Source organism: Neltuma alba, unplaced genomic scaffold (genome assembly GCF_004799145.2).
Source record: "Neltuma alba isolate B1F8T4 unplaced genomic scaffold, ASM479914v2 tig00010610_pilon, whole genome shotgun sequence".
Lineage (NCBI taxonomy): Eukaryota > Viridiplantae > Streptophyta > Magnoliopsida > Fabales > Fabaceae > Neltuma > Neltuma alba.
In genome coordinates, this window is record NW_021635468.1 from 38,623 (window position 1) to 53,346 (window position 14,724).

At 35.9% G+C, this 14,724-nt stretch overlaps 3 protein-coding genes across 3 annotated transcripts; 1 reads left to right on the forward strand and 2 right to left on the reverse strand.

Annotated features, from left to right (window-relative positions):
- Positions 1-2,495: 2,495 nt before the first annotated feature.
- LOC114757552 (TMV resistance protein N-like) lies at positions 2,496-4,284 on the forward strand. The gene is made up of 2 exons (XM_028946625.1): positions 2,496-2,888; positions 3,174-4,284. Exons 1-2 carry the CDS (start codon positions 2,653-2,655, stop codon positions 4,282-4,284), a joined length of 1,347 nt encoding a protein of 448 aa, XP_028802458.1. The 5' UTR covers positions 2,496-2,652.
- A 1,474-nt stretch (positions 4,285-5,758) lies between these two features.
- Positions 5,759-7,372, reverse strand: LOC114757553 (probable aquaporin TIP5-1). Its single transcript, XM_028946626.1, has 3 exons — positions 7,252-7,372; positions 6,618-6,868; positions 5,759-6,136 (listed from the first exon to the last, which is right to left on the reverse strand). Exons 1-3 carry the CDS (start codon positions 7,370-7,372, stop codon positions 5,759-5,761), a joined length of 750 nt encoding a protein of 249 aa, XP_028802459.1.
- On the reverse strand, positions 7,306-14,712 carry LOC114757586 (NO-associated protein 1, chloroplastic/mitochondrial). The gene is made up of 14 exons (XM_028946666.1): positions 14,237-14,712; positions 13,113-13,298; positions 12,809-12,895; positions 12,648-12,727; positions 12,372-12,453; positions 11,804-11,824; positions 11,113-11,158; positions 10,481-10,599; positions 10,277-10,390; positions 10,093-10,200; positions 9,892-9,981; positions 9,229-9,338; positions 8,597-8,880; positions 7,306-7,347 (listed from the first exon to the last, which is right to left on the reverse strand). Exons 1-13 carry the CDS (start codon positions 14,675-14,677, stop codon positions 8,631-8,633), a joined length of 1,734 nt encoding a protein of 577 aa, XP_028802499.1. The 5' UTR covers positions 14,678-14,712; the 3' UTR covers positions 7,306-7,347; positions 8,597-8,630.
- Positions 14,713-14,724: the final 12 nt, after the last annotated feature.

Sequence of the window (14,724 nt, forward strand, 5' to 3'; positions counted from 1 at the left end):
GCCAACAAAGCCGACTATGATTAGTAACAATTTAATATCCCCGGACAAATGACAACATGACAACTAACAATCAGCCTAATATAATTTTTGGTTACTAAAATTCGGTCCTATTTTAGTTTGGGTTCATCGAATCGCAAACCTGTGATTTTAGTCTTTAAAATTTAATTTTCTTAAAATGTTAGTTTCTAGAGTTTCAGGATATAATGGTGTTAAAATTTGCTGAAGTATCATAAACTGCGTTAAAATGTTGATTTTGACTCACAAAATAATATTTAATTGGATCTTGTGTAGATAATAAAAAAGAAGAAAAAAAACAATAGGCCCTCAAACATAGCTATTTAACCCGTTTTTATTTGAGAAGCTATTCACTGTACTTTAAGAATTCATCCCCCTCATCCTCTGCTTTGGCTTTTGAGGATCTTCTCTTTTTTTTTTTTTTTTAATCCACATAAAATTTAGTTATGCATTGTTTAGTGAGTTCACATCATCACTTTAATATTGTTTATGATACTTCTGCAGATTTTAACATTATTACACTCAGTGGGTAAAAAACCTTTCAAGTTTATACAAAACATTATTAGAAGTTTAGCTCGGCTAACCCCATCAATTTGCAGAGCTCCCTCTTCCCGGTAGTCTCTCCCTTCTTAATAATTTCGATTTTTAGACTTCAAACGTAAGATGTGACTGAACCTCTGATCTGTGATGGAGTATTCTTACAACTGCATTCACTGATTGCCCGAAGTAAAAGGAACCTAATGTGAACGTGTCGTACGTAGCTGGGATTAAAAATAATGATTAACTCTGGTTTGTTACGTATTTTACATTAGCTGGTAAATAACATATTATTATTTTAATTTGGCCTTGGGATAGCATGTAATATTTTTAATTAAATTATATTACTTTAATCCTAGCCGATCTGACCGGGGACTCTTGAACATGCCCTTCAGAACCTTGCTAATTGTGCATCCCTATGGAATATGACATAGCGGGGCAGAGACCAGCGTACTTCGAGTAATCCAAGTGCATTTTGTATAAGTTGGAATTTCTGAGTAGTAGTTCATCTGGAAGAGAGGCAATAAAAGTATGCCTGAGATTGACATCATTAGCTCTTCCAAGCATGTAATATTTTTCAGACATTTTCTGGAAATGTTTCTGCAAGTCTCTTTTGTCTAAAATGTTAGTTTCTAGAATCTAGAGGAATAATAGTGTTAAAATTTGCTGAAGTGTCATAAATGGCTTTAAAATGTTGATGTTAACTCACAAAATGGTACGTAATTGAATCTTTTGTAGACAATAAAGAGGAAAAAAACAAACAAGAATAGGTTCTCAAAACATAGCCATTTGTTTGAGAAGCTATTCACTGTATTTTAAGAATTCATCCCCGCTGTTGCTTTTTGAGGATCTTCTCTTTTTGTTCTTTTTAAATTCACACCAGAGCTAGTTATGCATCATTTAGTGAGTTCACATTACCATTTTAATGTTATTTATGACACTTTTGTAGATTTTAGCACCACTACACTCTTAGACTAAATTCAAGGAATTAAAAATTTTGAAATTTAAGAGGTCAAAACTAAAACATGTTCAAATTTTAGGGACCAAAAATTATACTACCTTCTTTCCTTAATATAAGATTTCATTTAACTTTTATTTTGGTCCTAAATATTAGACCCCAATCCACTTTGTCTCTAATATTTATGTATTTTTTTTCTAAGGTAATCCTTCTAATAATGGTAGTTCTAACTAACACACTTGATTAGCAAGGATATTTTAAGAAAAACAACACCTATTTATTACAAATAACTAACTTAACTTAATTTATTTTCTTAAATTCTTTAAATTAGTCAATTAGTTCTTATAATTAGGACCGGAGGTAGTATTAATTCTATACAAAGCAAGTCAACTTTATTGAGACTAAGCATACAGGGGATGATGAGGCGGTGACCCAGCGTAATTTCGCAATGCAAACACCTTCATGTGATCCAATGAAAAAATGGCTTGGACAGATTCTGCCGAAAGACTTTACGGATTTAAAATTAAAAAAATGAGAGCTAAATTAATTGAGATTACTTGTGGTGGCCCATATTATTTTTAATTAAATGGGCATACGTTAAAGTCATGAGGTTACAAGCCAACGACTTTTAACTCACAAAAATCTCTCTTGCCACTGGGCTACAAGAACATTAGCGGCGCATTCATCATTGTTATAACTTGCTTGTTGCTTCTATTGTTGACTAGTTACAGGGTGATGATAAGGATTTCTATCCCATGGAGTATTTGGAGAGCAGCCCATCATCGTTGAAACCGAGTCATGTATATATCAGCTTTAGAGGTGATGAAGACACTCGTAAATTCATGCATAGCCTTTCGGCTGCTCTTAAAGCAGAAGGCTTCAGAATCTTCGGAGACGATAAGAAGCATGAAAATCCAGACTCCAATCTTCCACATCACCTTCTTCAAGCAATTGATGAGTCCTGGATTTTGATTGTTGTCTTCTCCAAGAACTACGCTTCTTCATGCTGGTGTTTAAAGGAACGGTCACAGGTTGCTGGGCGCATCATTAGTTATCACATTGTACCTCAGTGTGAGGTCTTATCATCACCGGTTTTTTACAGTGCGCATCCATTGTACGCTGTCGATGCTGAACGACAAGAAATGTGCAAAGCAAACATATACAAGGTGAACAGATGGAGGGAAGCTCTGAAACAAGGGTGCCGTGTCTCTGGCCGCCGGAGTAACTCAGATAGGTTTATAGCAGTTTATTACGATGTGGATCCAAAATCCTTTGCTCAACATATTCAACAAGCATGCACACAAGATTCATTTGAGATAACCCAATGGGAGAGGAAGGTTATCGAACTAGTGGCCCCTGTCTGGCAAGTGCGGAATGAGTGCGTAATTTTACTCTCTCTTCTCTCTCTCTCTCTCTCTCTCTATATATATATATTTATATCTCAGACATGCATACTTTTGGCCAAAACAACAAGCTGTTGTACTAGCAGACCTCAACTCCAGATGCAATATGGATATTATATAATTTGTGTATATATATCTATTTAAAAAATTTAGATGTCACTTCTAAGTTGTCCTGATAAAAGCCACACACCAATAATAGCAGAGGATCTTTAAGAGGAAACAAATTTGATTGATTTGGCGTTCCACTTTCTCTTTTTCAGCTCAGGGTTACAGGTTATTCCAAAAATTGTTAAAGAAGTCAAGTCTAAAATAGATAAACTATTTTATGACTTCTTCGGATTTGTTGGGATGCAATCTCAAGTGGAAGAAGTGGAAAAGCTTTTGGATTTGAATGCAGATGATGAAGTTCGAGTTGTTGGCATTTGTGGTATGAGCGGATTGGGGAAATCTTCTATTGCTACTGTTTTATATCTTAAGATCTTTCACTTTTTTGATGCCTTTTGTTTCCTTCCCAATCTAAGTGGACGTTTAAAGCACGGTGACATAACTCTACAAGAACTTCTGCATAGACATTTGATGACAGAGAATTCAGAGATGAAGGATTTTCTAGACAAAGAGTTCTTACGATGCAAAAGGTTAAGAAAGCACAAGTTTCTTATAGTTCTTGATGGTGTCGATGTTGTACAACATCTACAAGAGTTGAACTTAGTTCAAAAATCCAATTGTTTTGGCGGGGGGAGTAGAATCATTATAACAACTAGAGACGAACAAGTCCTTCAAAAATATGAGGTTAAAACCATTTATAGACCTAAACTTTTGTCCAAGGAGGAAGGTTTCGAACTACTTTGCTCTCAAGCTTTTCAAGGGGGATATCCTATTGGTGAATTCAGAGAGATGATAGATAGGGTGTTGGAATATGCTAATGGCCTTCCATTAGCAATTGAAATATTGGGTTCATCCTTTTTTGGAAAAGGCATTGCAGAATGGAGAAGTTTGCTGGATAGGGAAGAAATTATTCCTCCCTATGAGATCATAAGGGTGCTTAGAAAAAGTTTTGACGAACTTGATCACATGAGTAAGGAAATGTTTTTGGACATAGCATGTTTCTTTGTCGGGAAGGACATTAACTGTGTGAAGGAAATTTTACATGATTGCATCGATTGCTCTGTTGATATAGAAATTCTTATTCAGAAATCAGTCATCACAATTGCAAATGAGAGGATACAAATGCATAGTATGTTGCAAGCAATGGGGCGAGATATTATTCGACGACAATATCCGTATCAACAAAGCCGATTATACCTTTATGGTGACATTAAATCTGTTATGGAGAAGAAAAGAAACACGGTAAGTTTTGACACCACTTTTTAGCATATTACAATATGAAAAGCTAAAACAATAATCTAACATGTCATTATTTTTGTGTACAAATGCGTTTACTCTCCCAGGTGATGAAAAATGTTGAAGCTCAGCCAGATAACATCGAATCTGTTAGTGAGAGACAGAGATACACATGGGTAAGTTTTGATGGCCCTTTTTAGCATTACATTACAAATGAGAAGTTAAAGTAATAATCTGACATTTCAGCATCTCTATATATAAATGCATTTATAATCCTAGATGGTGGAAGGTGTTGAAGCTATAGCCTTGGATTTGGAAGAGCCAAAAATGGCTTCATTGAGGGTTGATGGTTTATCACATATGATCAACCTTAGATTGCTGATATTCCGTAATGTGGAATTTTCTGGAACCCTCAATAATCTTTCAAGCAAGTTGCGATATGTTTCATGGCATCAATATCCTTTCACTTCTTTACCGTCGGGTTTTCAATCTGACACACTTGTTCAACTGATTATGCCTGAAAGCAGCATGACAGAAGTATGGAAGGGCAGAATGGTATGTTCATGTTCTTCTTTCAGTTCTTAGATATTTAAATTACTAGAAATTATTCAATCAAACTCCCAAACAAATATAGATACCTTTTACCTGTTGTTAAATATCCCCCAAGTGTCTTGTTTTAATACAAAAAGTACTATATATTCTCCATTCACAGATGCTCCCTGCTTTGAGAAAACTGAATCTAAGTGGCTCCAAAACTTTGACCAAGACGCCAGATTTTGGTGGGGTTCCAAATCTTGAGAGGCTAGAGCTCGAAGGATGTACTGGATTGTTGCAACTTGATCCATCTGTTGCTAAACTTCCAAAGCTCAGATTCTTGAACTTGAAAGGTTGCATCAATCTTGTCAGTATCCCTAATTCCATGTTTTGTCTGAACTCGTTGGAAGTCCTAAATCTTGCGGGCTGCTCTAAACTTGCATATTGCTTGAAGTTTTCTCCAATGAGGAGCTTGATACAAGTGAGGCTGCTTAGCATCTGGGACAGTCCATTCTTGGAAAACTTTTTGTACTTTCTTCTGTTGGTTTTACCAGAACAAAAGAGATACGATGACTTTGTTTCTTGTTGTCTTATTCACTTGATGTGTACTTGTGAGGTCAAATATGTATAAAGCTCAAGTCATGAGAGTCCGTACGAGTGTATTTGGTAAGCATGGGAATAATATAGTGTGATTGTCTCTTTATTTTGCGGCAGCAATTACTTAGATATATTTCTGGTGCTATTGCAGATTAGTTCCTAATGAACAATTATTTAAAGAAAAATTTTTATATATTTATCAAAACATATCAAATCATGAAATTGTGAAACCTTGCACTAAATAAATGTTTCTCCTACAAGTCTTTAAATAGGTGTACATCAGCCACTCACACTCGCTATAAAATCTAGCAGCAAAATAATAATCTGACTAGGAATAATATAAATAAGTCTTAAGCTTGATATTACTTTGACTTCAAACCCTATCTGCTTCTACAAATGAATCGGCATTCTGAGAGGGATACCCTACACAGTCATAAACGAGAGCAGCAACGGCGGCACCAATTAGGGGTCCAACCCAGTACACTGCTTGGTTCTTGAAGGTTCCAGCAATGGTGGCTGAGCCGAAGGCGCAAGCAGGGTTCATTGACCCGCCGGAGAAGGGACCGGCAGCTAGGACATTGGCTCCGACGATCAGGCCGATGGCTAGGGCACCTGTGGGCCCCAGTTGACCGCTACGCCTAGGGTCCCTAGCAGCATACACAGTGTAAACTAACGCAAATGTAAGGACACCTTCCACTATTGATGCCCCAAACCCTGTCATTTGTGGTGCTATTGTGTACGTTGGCACATGCTGCACAAAACCAGACATGCAAAAAAAGAAGGGCAAATTAAAGTTATAAAAATTTTGTTGTTTTTTAAAATCAAATCAATATAAAGTGTCCTTGAAATCTGGCAAGATAGAATTAACCTTCATTTTTATTTTCAAAATAATGCTAAATATCTAAAGAATTTTCAGAACTTAACAGACATGCCTTTTTATTTTCTTGGAAAAAATCACACATATCTGCCCCCGAACAAGATTATTAAATTATGCAGACTTCCGGTGAATTTATTAAATTTATTAAAGTTACATAAACGTCCCATAAAAGTATGTGCAATTTGAAAGCAACTCTGCAGAAAAAATTCATGTAATAAATTCTCTTTTTCTCAAAAAGAAAAAAGAAGATTTTGTAATTCCCCAAACTCAATAGAGATCTCTGTAAGTTTCTCTTCGTCTTTAGGCAAGCCTGTCTAAATTATGAAAACAAAAGGGGAATGAAGTAATTAAATACCATTCCAACGAAGGTTATCTTAAGAAGAAGGCAGGCCATGACAGAAGCAATCATCTGAGAAATCCAATAAAAGAGAGCAGTTGATAGGTTCATATGGCCTCCAACCACCCTTGCGAAGGTCACTGCTGGGTTCACATGTCCTCCTGACACGTCCCACGCCATGAACACCACAGAGGACAATGCAAAGCTATTGGCTATGGCTGCCACCACCAGATTCGCTGCCTCTGTTGCTGCTTCTCCCTTCATCTTCCCTGCCATTATTATATATATTACCCATTCAATTTCAAGTTGTTGATGAGGAAACCACTAGTTCAAGAAAGAGACTCGATGATTTGATACAGCTACTTGTGTACTTATATATAAGAATGAGATCTCTTGATTTTCTTTCTCTTTCACTTTACTGCTTCATTTTCATGATGAAGGACGACCCAGAAAACCGTACGGATCGGTCAAAGTCTAAGGTGTTGAAGATGATGATCATGTTAAGGAATCTGCACTGTTTTTGTGACAGACATATATGTCTATATATAATGACAAGTATAATAAAAAGTCGCAGACAACAAAATATCTGCGGTGTCCCATGTTTTCTTAATCAACATAAGACAAGAAAGAAAGGAGAAAGACAGAATCTCACTGGAAGACATGCCGGAGCCGATCACAGCGAAGACATAGAAGAAAGTGGAGATGAACTCAGCGAGGTAGGCTCGAAGTGCAGTTCTGGTAAGAGAATCTTGGAAACGAGAAGTGAAAGCCATGTTAATATGATTGTTTTGGTAATTTGAGTTTCAGAAAAGATGAAGAAGAAGGCAGCAACGTTGGTTCACTTGTTCATTAATCGGTGAAGAAGGAGGCAGTTTTTGGACATATATATGGTTTTGAATTCAGGATTTTGAAACAAAAACTAACTGTAACTGCCAAGCGACGTGTCCTTTTTTTTCTGAGGGGTGGTTTTCTACTTCGTGCAAATAACGAACATTAACTAACACACAGTACTGAGCATGCATTTGTTTCTCTCTTTTTTTTTTTTGGAATATTTTGGTCAGGCCCAAAATTGAAGGAAAAGATTCTTCCAAACCACGTTAGCCTTAATTTTAAATGATAATTTTTTATACCAATCATTATTATGTTTAAAAAAATAAATTTAATATGTCCATATTTATGAGTGTTTTTCAAACATTCAAAATTGGTTGACATTTATGTTAATGAAACTAATAATATTAAAATTAAAAAACTAAAAATACTTTATAAAAACTAAAAAAATCAACACAAAGTTAAATGACCAAAGATACACTTTCACCTCACAAGAAAAAAAGAGTGGATTTTTTTTTTTGGGCCAGCAAGCGTCAATCATTTCCAATAACCCCTTCAAATTGTTGTTATTTGCTAAAATATTTCTAAATAATTATCTAATTACCGTTTAAGCACTTAAGCCCGCTCGGTCTCAATCGTGATTCATGAAATAATATGTAGAAAAGTGGCACACAAAAAAAGGAGCACTTCACACGTGAAAATGCCACAGGTTTCCTTCTGAGTGAAAAAGCCACGTTTCTTCTCTTTTTTTTTTTTAAATTAAATTACTTATGTGATGTGAATTTTTTTTTTTTATATTAAAACGCCAACGTGTTCACAGGCATCTAGAGATCCGCTGGCATTGGGTAGGATTGCACCAATTTTAAAAAATTAAGGGTGAAATTGTACTATTAAAAAAATTAAAATATTGGGTACACCAAAAAGATTTGTGTACTTCAAACCCCCCTCCCCCAACACACACACTCACGCACGCACACATATTTTCCTGCTCTTCCTTTTATCCTTTTACAATGATTTTTTTTTTTTAAAATATTTTTTTCCCCTGGAGAACGACTGCCCACACCCCTCACCATTACCACACGGCTTATACACGGTAAGCTATTTTGGGATCATGTAACCACAATATAGCAACAAAATTTAATTACAATTAAATCAAATAATAATCATACATAAGATTTGCATAGGGCAGAAGACACAGCATATTCAAAAGAACCATTTTGGTCTGGTTTCCTCTTCCTTTTCTGTTAATTCCCTATATTGATGCCACTCCGCTCCAAACTTGCCAGCTGGTAATGGTGGTCTCACAAAAATCTCAACAGGTTTGGGAACATGCACTGCTAAATGCAATTCCCCAGAAGTTTCTGCAGATATTGTTTCTGAGATTCTGTGTGATCTGCCAACTGGTTCAACAGCAAACCATCCCAGACCAGATATAGCTACATCACAAGCGGGCCTGCTCCCAAAGAATAATTGAGAAATTTCACTTTTTTATGCCTGTTTATCCATAAATATGAGCAATTTGCCCAAATAGAATTGCCCTACGTTTGGCAAGAACATAGAAAAGAAATTCGCTTCTACGGTGAAAACCCCCACCCTTTCCATTATATCTTTCCTATACTCAACAATAAAAGTCTTTTTTAATACACATTTTTATTCAAGGACATGAAAGACATATATTCCTTATCCACAAATTGCCTTTTTTAATTATACTTTCTTGTCCATTCTAGTTAACAATCCAAACAGGCCTGATGTGTTGAAAGCAACCGCAATGGAACTAGGTGAGAAAGTGATAGAGTGATACCTCTCCGCATCTTCAAATTTTATTTGCAAATTACGTTCTGATTCAAGTCCTCTCCAGTTCTCAGCCTTTAGTGATCCAGTTGGTGGGGTCAGCAGAACTCCAACTTCTTTCTGAGAAGGTAAAGCAAGACCCTCTCAAAACATGGGTGGGAACTCGAGAAACATCACAATAACATAAAAGCAGCACAAAACGAACATTTCATGTTTACAGAGGGAAGAGAAGTCTTGCGCCTAATAGCAGCCCAAAGACAACAGAAGCAAAACTGATTTGCCAGCAGAATAGGACAGCAAGAGGAAAACAGAGAATCTACATATTTTCAACTATATATGGACATAACAAAATGGAAATTTCACCATCTTAAATGCAACACAGTGATGACAGTAGTGCTAATAAAATGCAATTGCTAACTCACATTTGATACCAACAAGTAGCATGTACACGCATCTTTTATTCAGGAATTATGGTCCAACTATAACGTTATTTAAAAAGAAAACTGAAACAGCTTGATTTATCCATTGGTTACTAGAACTGTAGAGACAAGTTCAACTTCATCACTCAGTTCGTAATCACAAGAAAAGTGTAACCCATAAAATATTTAGCAAGTTAGACAAGATGGGCAGATTTAAGAAACAATAATGTCTCAATGAGCGTGGGTGACAATACCTGGTAAAACTCATCTGCATTCTCCGTGGGCACAATATGAATCTGAAGGCCCTTGGGCCCATAAAACGTCAAACATGTTTCGGGCAGAGCCTGAAAATATCAAGATGAAGGAAATTAACGAGACAAGAAAAAACCCAGCACATTATTGATAAGTTTCCCCACAGCATCCGAGGAAAATAAATAGAGGTACAAAGTAAGAACCTTCAAGACATCAATTCTGACCAGCCCTCCCCAAAATATTGAAAATCCATTTAAGCCATTTGATTTGGAATGATCTGCGCCTGCGTCGTCCTTGAATACCTGAGAATTCTGACAATAACAATGAGGAGCAAAGTTAGCGTATGCTATTGACATTACATCTTGAACAATTGTGATACATACATACCGGGAAAGATAGACCCCTCAGTCGGCTTCGAGGAGCAAGACAGGGAAGATCTTCAGAATGAACAACCGCAGTTTGCCTATGGTGGAGATGAACTCCAGGAGTGTCATATAGATTCTGCATGCATTGAGAAATAGAATCATGAAAAATTCAAATATTAAACAATCATGTGACATACAATATACAAAATTAAAATGAATGACGTACCCCCTCTCCTAGAAAGGCGTTAATTTTAATTGGCCCCAGGGTAGTTCCAGGGACAGCAGATTGTATTGGTTTGTACTTCTGTGCAGCTGCAGCAACTGGATCTTTTATTGCCATTACTTCTGACATCAAATATGTCACAATAGAGAAACATGAGAACTTGGATTTCTAAAATGATGAGCAAATAAAACTAATTCAATATGTGTGCGCATAAGTCAATGTATCTCTCGGCAATAATTTCAACAGAAACCTGCTTGAACCACACAAAATGACGTATTGAAGAAAGCCTATTGTACTTATAACATAATCCTCTTCTGGGTTATCTGATATACAAGGTTTGCAACCTGTAAGTAACCACGTGAACAAGGCTAAGGCTGGTGGCCTCAGTATTTCAGAGGAAAGTGAATGTCTTTACCACAATGCAAACAGTGAGCAAATATTAATATTAAATAACATGGGCTTACGTAATGAAAAAAGCATCTAAATTTACAAAACAACTGGCAAAAAGAAGCATGAAAAAATATCATTTATTCAGAGAAAATTTTGAATCATGCTATAGATAAACAACCAAATTGCTAGATAATGAATAAATTCAATGCTAGTATTTATGATGCACGGAAGTATAACTAACTTACTCAGTAAAGCGTTAATGAATGCAGATTTCCCAACATTAGCTGACCCCTATAAGAAGTGTGAAAAAAATAGATAAATAAATAAATAGAATTTCAGTGAAGTCAGGGTAATAAACCAAAAGCAAATGTACAAAAATAAAAGGACCTCGATACATTATCCCCAGGGTAATAAAAGACTTTATGATAAATCAGTGAAAATAATCATGCTAGAGTGGCATTTTTAAATTTTCCTGCTAAGCTTATCTCCTCAAATTCAGCATTTTAAGGTACCAGGTTCAATTGCTGCATATTTTGTACAGTTGAGCCCACAACTCAACAAATAGAAGATAAACAGATATGCATATGCATAGTGTGGATAATAATTGAATGCAAACAAGAAACTATGCGCTCATACAGTTATGCGAATATCATGTTTGTAGAAAAATTTGTTATTCAAATCTTAAGGCATGATCAAACAAACTTTATTTGAAGTTTGAAATATACATATTGATCAGAAGCCAGTAAAGAGATACTTCAATATTTCTAATCCCAAATAATTGTTACTAGCTCTATAGGAGAGGAAAAAAAGGTTCAAGAAGATGAATCAAAAGATCAATTTCCAAATCCCATATACACGATTTTGCATAGGAACATCATGTCGTGCTACAATAACAACCTTCGTAAAACATGTGAAGCTTCCAATTCAGAGGCTTACCAGTATGTACACATCACGTCCCTGCAAAAATTAAAATATATAGAATTTCATTAGAGAAAAAGATAAGAAAAAGTCAAAGTTAACAGTTCCCATTTTCATGAATATAGATGATGGCATATGTGAATGTTAGGATTTTGGAATGCATCATCTTTGCATGGATTGGAAATTTATGATAATCAGGATAGGAATTTTGGACATTATCCATCAAACACCACACCCCCCCCCCCCCAAAAAAAAAAATCGTGCAAGAAAATTTCAAGCGTCAGAATATCAATTTTTCACATCAGGCAATACATAGTAACTAAAAGGGAAGCATGATGCCTTATAAAACATATTACATATCACATAAATGAAGGCATTTCAGATTATGATGAAAAATGTGACACAGTTAATATAAATAACATAACATAACATTTGGCAATCCACACCACAGCATAAAACATCTACCACGTTTTTCAAAACACATAATTTATGTCATCTTCAATATAAAATTGAATGGTTGCATCTCATCAGATTTTCTGAAAGGGCCACTCGGTTTGTCTAACTAATGTTATCAGGTCAAAGGTACCTTCTTTTCTTTCTGGATTTCTGATACCACTCCAGCTATTCCAACTAATGATTTAGAACTGGTGAGATGAACACTGAGAACACTGCAAAAAATAGTTAAACTCCTCCAATTAACTTCTCCCATTACAACAAGAATAAAACTTATTTCAAGTGACACTTAATAACATTTTCAACTGAATTCATGTAATGATATTACAGTCAATCAAAAGAACACAAATTAATTAATTCAAAGTTTATAATTTATCATGGAGAATATTAATAATAAAATGAAACTTACTTTAGCCCTTTTTTGGTGACAGCTTCTACAACCCAATCCCCAATACAATTAAGATCAGTATCTCTCGGCAGGAGATCAATCTACAAACAAAATATACAGTTACAATTTTACGATCTATGTGTCCATATAAACAAAATCAGCCACGTGGATATGATAGTTACCTTAGTCACCACCAGTATTATTGGATTGGCACCAGCAAGATCACGCACCCGAGACAAAAAACTGCCATTGAAGTCAACAATATCAACCTAGAAGTAATTTCTTCAACAAATTAGATCAAGAAGTTTTATCACTTCCAGCTATTATCATTAATTGGACAGAAAAGATAATTTAAAAGTAACAAATTATATTGAGAAAAAGACTGCAGAACTACATAACTGTACCTCAATAAAGGACGCTGTTGTTATACTTTACAAGTAGTAAAGAACATTAATTAAAACCAGATAAAGCAAAAGTTAGATTTACCAATTTAACAATTAAGGCTTTCTCATGGCGTAGATGAGACAATTTTTCTCGAAGCTCTTCAGCCATAATAAATTGTTTACCACCAGCATATCCTCCATGTCCACCAACAGCAGTTATCATCTGTCCATGAGACAAAAGTCGGCACCGCCCACATAGAATGGTTTTAAGCTGGTGATGTTTCTTCTTCTGCACAATTAACACGCATTCAGCAAGTAAACTCTATGCAGGCCCTACAACTAAAAGTCAACTTCATCCTTGACATCTTTATTTTCCACATAGATTGAAAGCATAAAAGCAAAACTTCGGCTATGAAAGTCATTTTAAGCCAAACTTGAGATAACAATTCACTTTGCATCACTTACCATGCATACATTGACCACACAAAAGTGTAACATAAACCAAAAGGTTGTGATTGAAAAAAATGGAAAAAGTGAATGCAACAACTTCGAAGACTAAATATTATTTTCAAGAAACTATTTTAAAATAAATTCTTCATTGCATTTTTCTCTTTCTCAGTCTCGTTCTTACTTGGATGTGTTTTGCCAAAAAAATGTCATTCATACTCTCATTAACAATTACTCATTTCAAATATACATTAAAGTTTATGGAATTCAAGCCCGACCATTCTCATTCAGCCACACAGAACATCCATCAATCAGTATTTGACAAATGCAACAAAAGCCGCTGCATGAAACCAGTGAAGGCAGGTTCCAACTTTCAAACTGATTTTTAAAGTTCAGCTCCAAAATGGACTTAATCTGAGTTTTACCATCGAAGAATTTGAAATTCACTTGGTCTAGTGAGAAGTGGCATCACAGTTAAACACCCGTCAAAATATAAGATTCATCTCATCTATTTAATAATGCATGAGTCAAATTTGATTCCGTTCCATGTGAAAAACTGAAATTATGTTCAGTAAGACCATTAGACCCCGTGTACCCGGGAAGTGGGGAATATCAGAAATCAAAACATCTAGAAGCTTAGTCAAATCTACACATAGGAGGACAGATGTCCTGAAAGGTGGAAACCAGCTAAACCCAGCCATAACCAGAATCAAAAATTCGAGAGCTTCATTTAACACGCTCATTGAAATTAGAAAAAAAAAATATAATAGGTTAAGCTACCAATTCATAAGTCTTCAAATCCACGTAACCAGGGGCATCAATCTCCGAAGTTTGCAACGGAGCTCCACACCCATAACAACAAGCAACCGCCAAAGAAGCTTTCATCACAACCTTCTCTCTCTTTTGCTTCTTCCACTCCTTCTTGTTCTCTTTGAGGACCAGTTTCAGCGCCTCAGCGGACATCTGATGTTCAAGGTGCCTCTCTCCGGGTGTTGGAGCCGCTGCGCCGGTGCCTTCTGGTTCCACCTGCCCGTAGTCTGTGAAATGCGCATCTGAAGATGATGGTTTCCGGGATGCTTGTGTCTGTGATTTCGAAAATTCGCAAATTATAAGCGGAGGCTTTGCGTCCAATTGGCAAAATTTCGGGTTGAAGAGTGAAAAGTGGTGTGGGATAGAGATAGAGAGAGAAGGCAGGACAGTGCAGAGGTTTTTAAGCGCCATGGCAGAGAGGTTTTAGTTTTCCGTTCGGAGTTGGGTCTTCCTCATCC

Bases quoted from the DNA above. Each gene is read 5' to 3' on its own strand.
- LOC114757553 (XM_028946626.1), bottom strand. From the start codon at position 7,372: ATGGCTTTCACTTCTCGTTTCCAAGATTCTCTTACCAGAACTGCACTT. The intron at 6,869-7,251 runs GTGAGATTCTGT...TAATAATGGCAG, and splicing joins CGGCTCCGGCATGTCTTCCA to GGAAGATGAAGGGAGAAGCA. The intron at 6,137-6,617 runs GTATTTAATTAC...GGTTTTGTGCAG, and splicing joins AGATAACCTTCGTTGGAATG to CATGTGCCAACGTACACAAT.
- LOC114757586 (XM_028946666.1), bottom strand. From the start codon at position 14,677: ATGGCGCTTAAAAACCTCTGCACTGTCCTGCCTTCTCTCTCTATCTCT. The intron at 11,159-11,803 runs GTAAGCCTCTGA...CACTTCTTATAG, and splicing joins GACGTGATGTGTACATACTG to GGGTCAGCTAATGTTGGGAA. The intron at 9,339-9,891 runs GTATTGTCACCC...TTACCTTCTCAG, and splicing joins ATGCAGATGAGTTTTACCAG to AAAGAAGTTGGAGTTCTGCT.
- LOC114757552 (XM_028946625.1), top strand. From the start codon at position 2,653: ATGTGCAAAGCAAACATATACAAGGTGAACAGATGGAGGGAAGCTCTG. The intron at 2,889-3,173 runs GTGCGTAATTTT...TCTCTTTTTCAG, and splicing joins GTCTGGCAAGTGCGGAATGA to CTCAGGGTTACAGGTTATTC.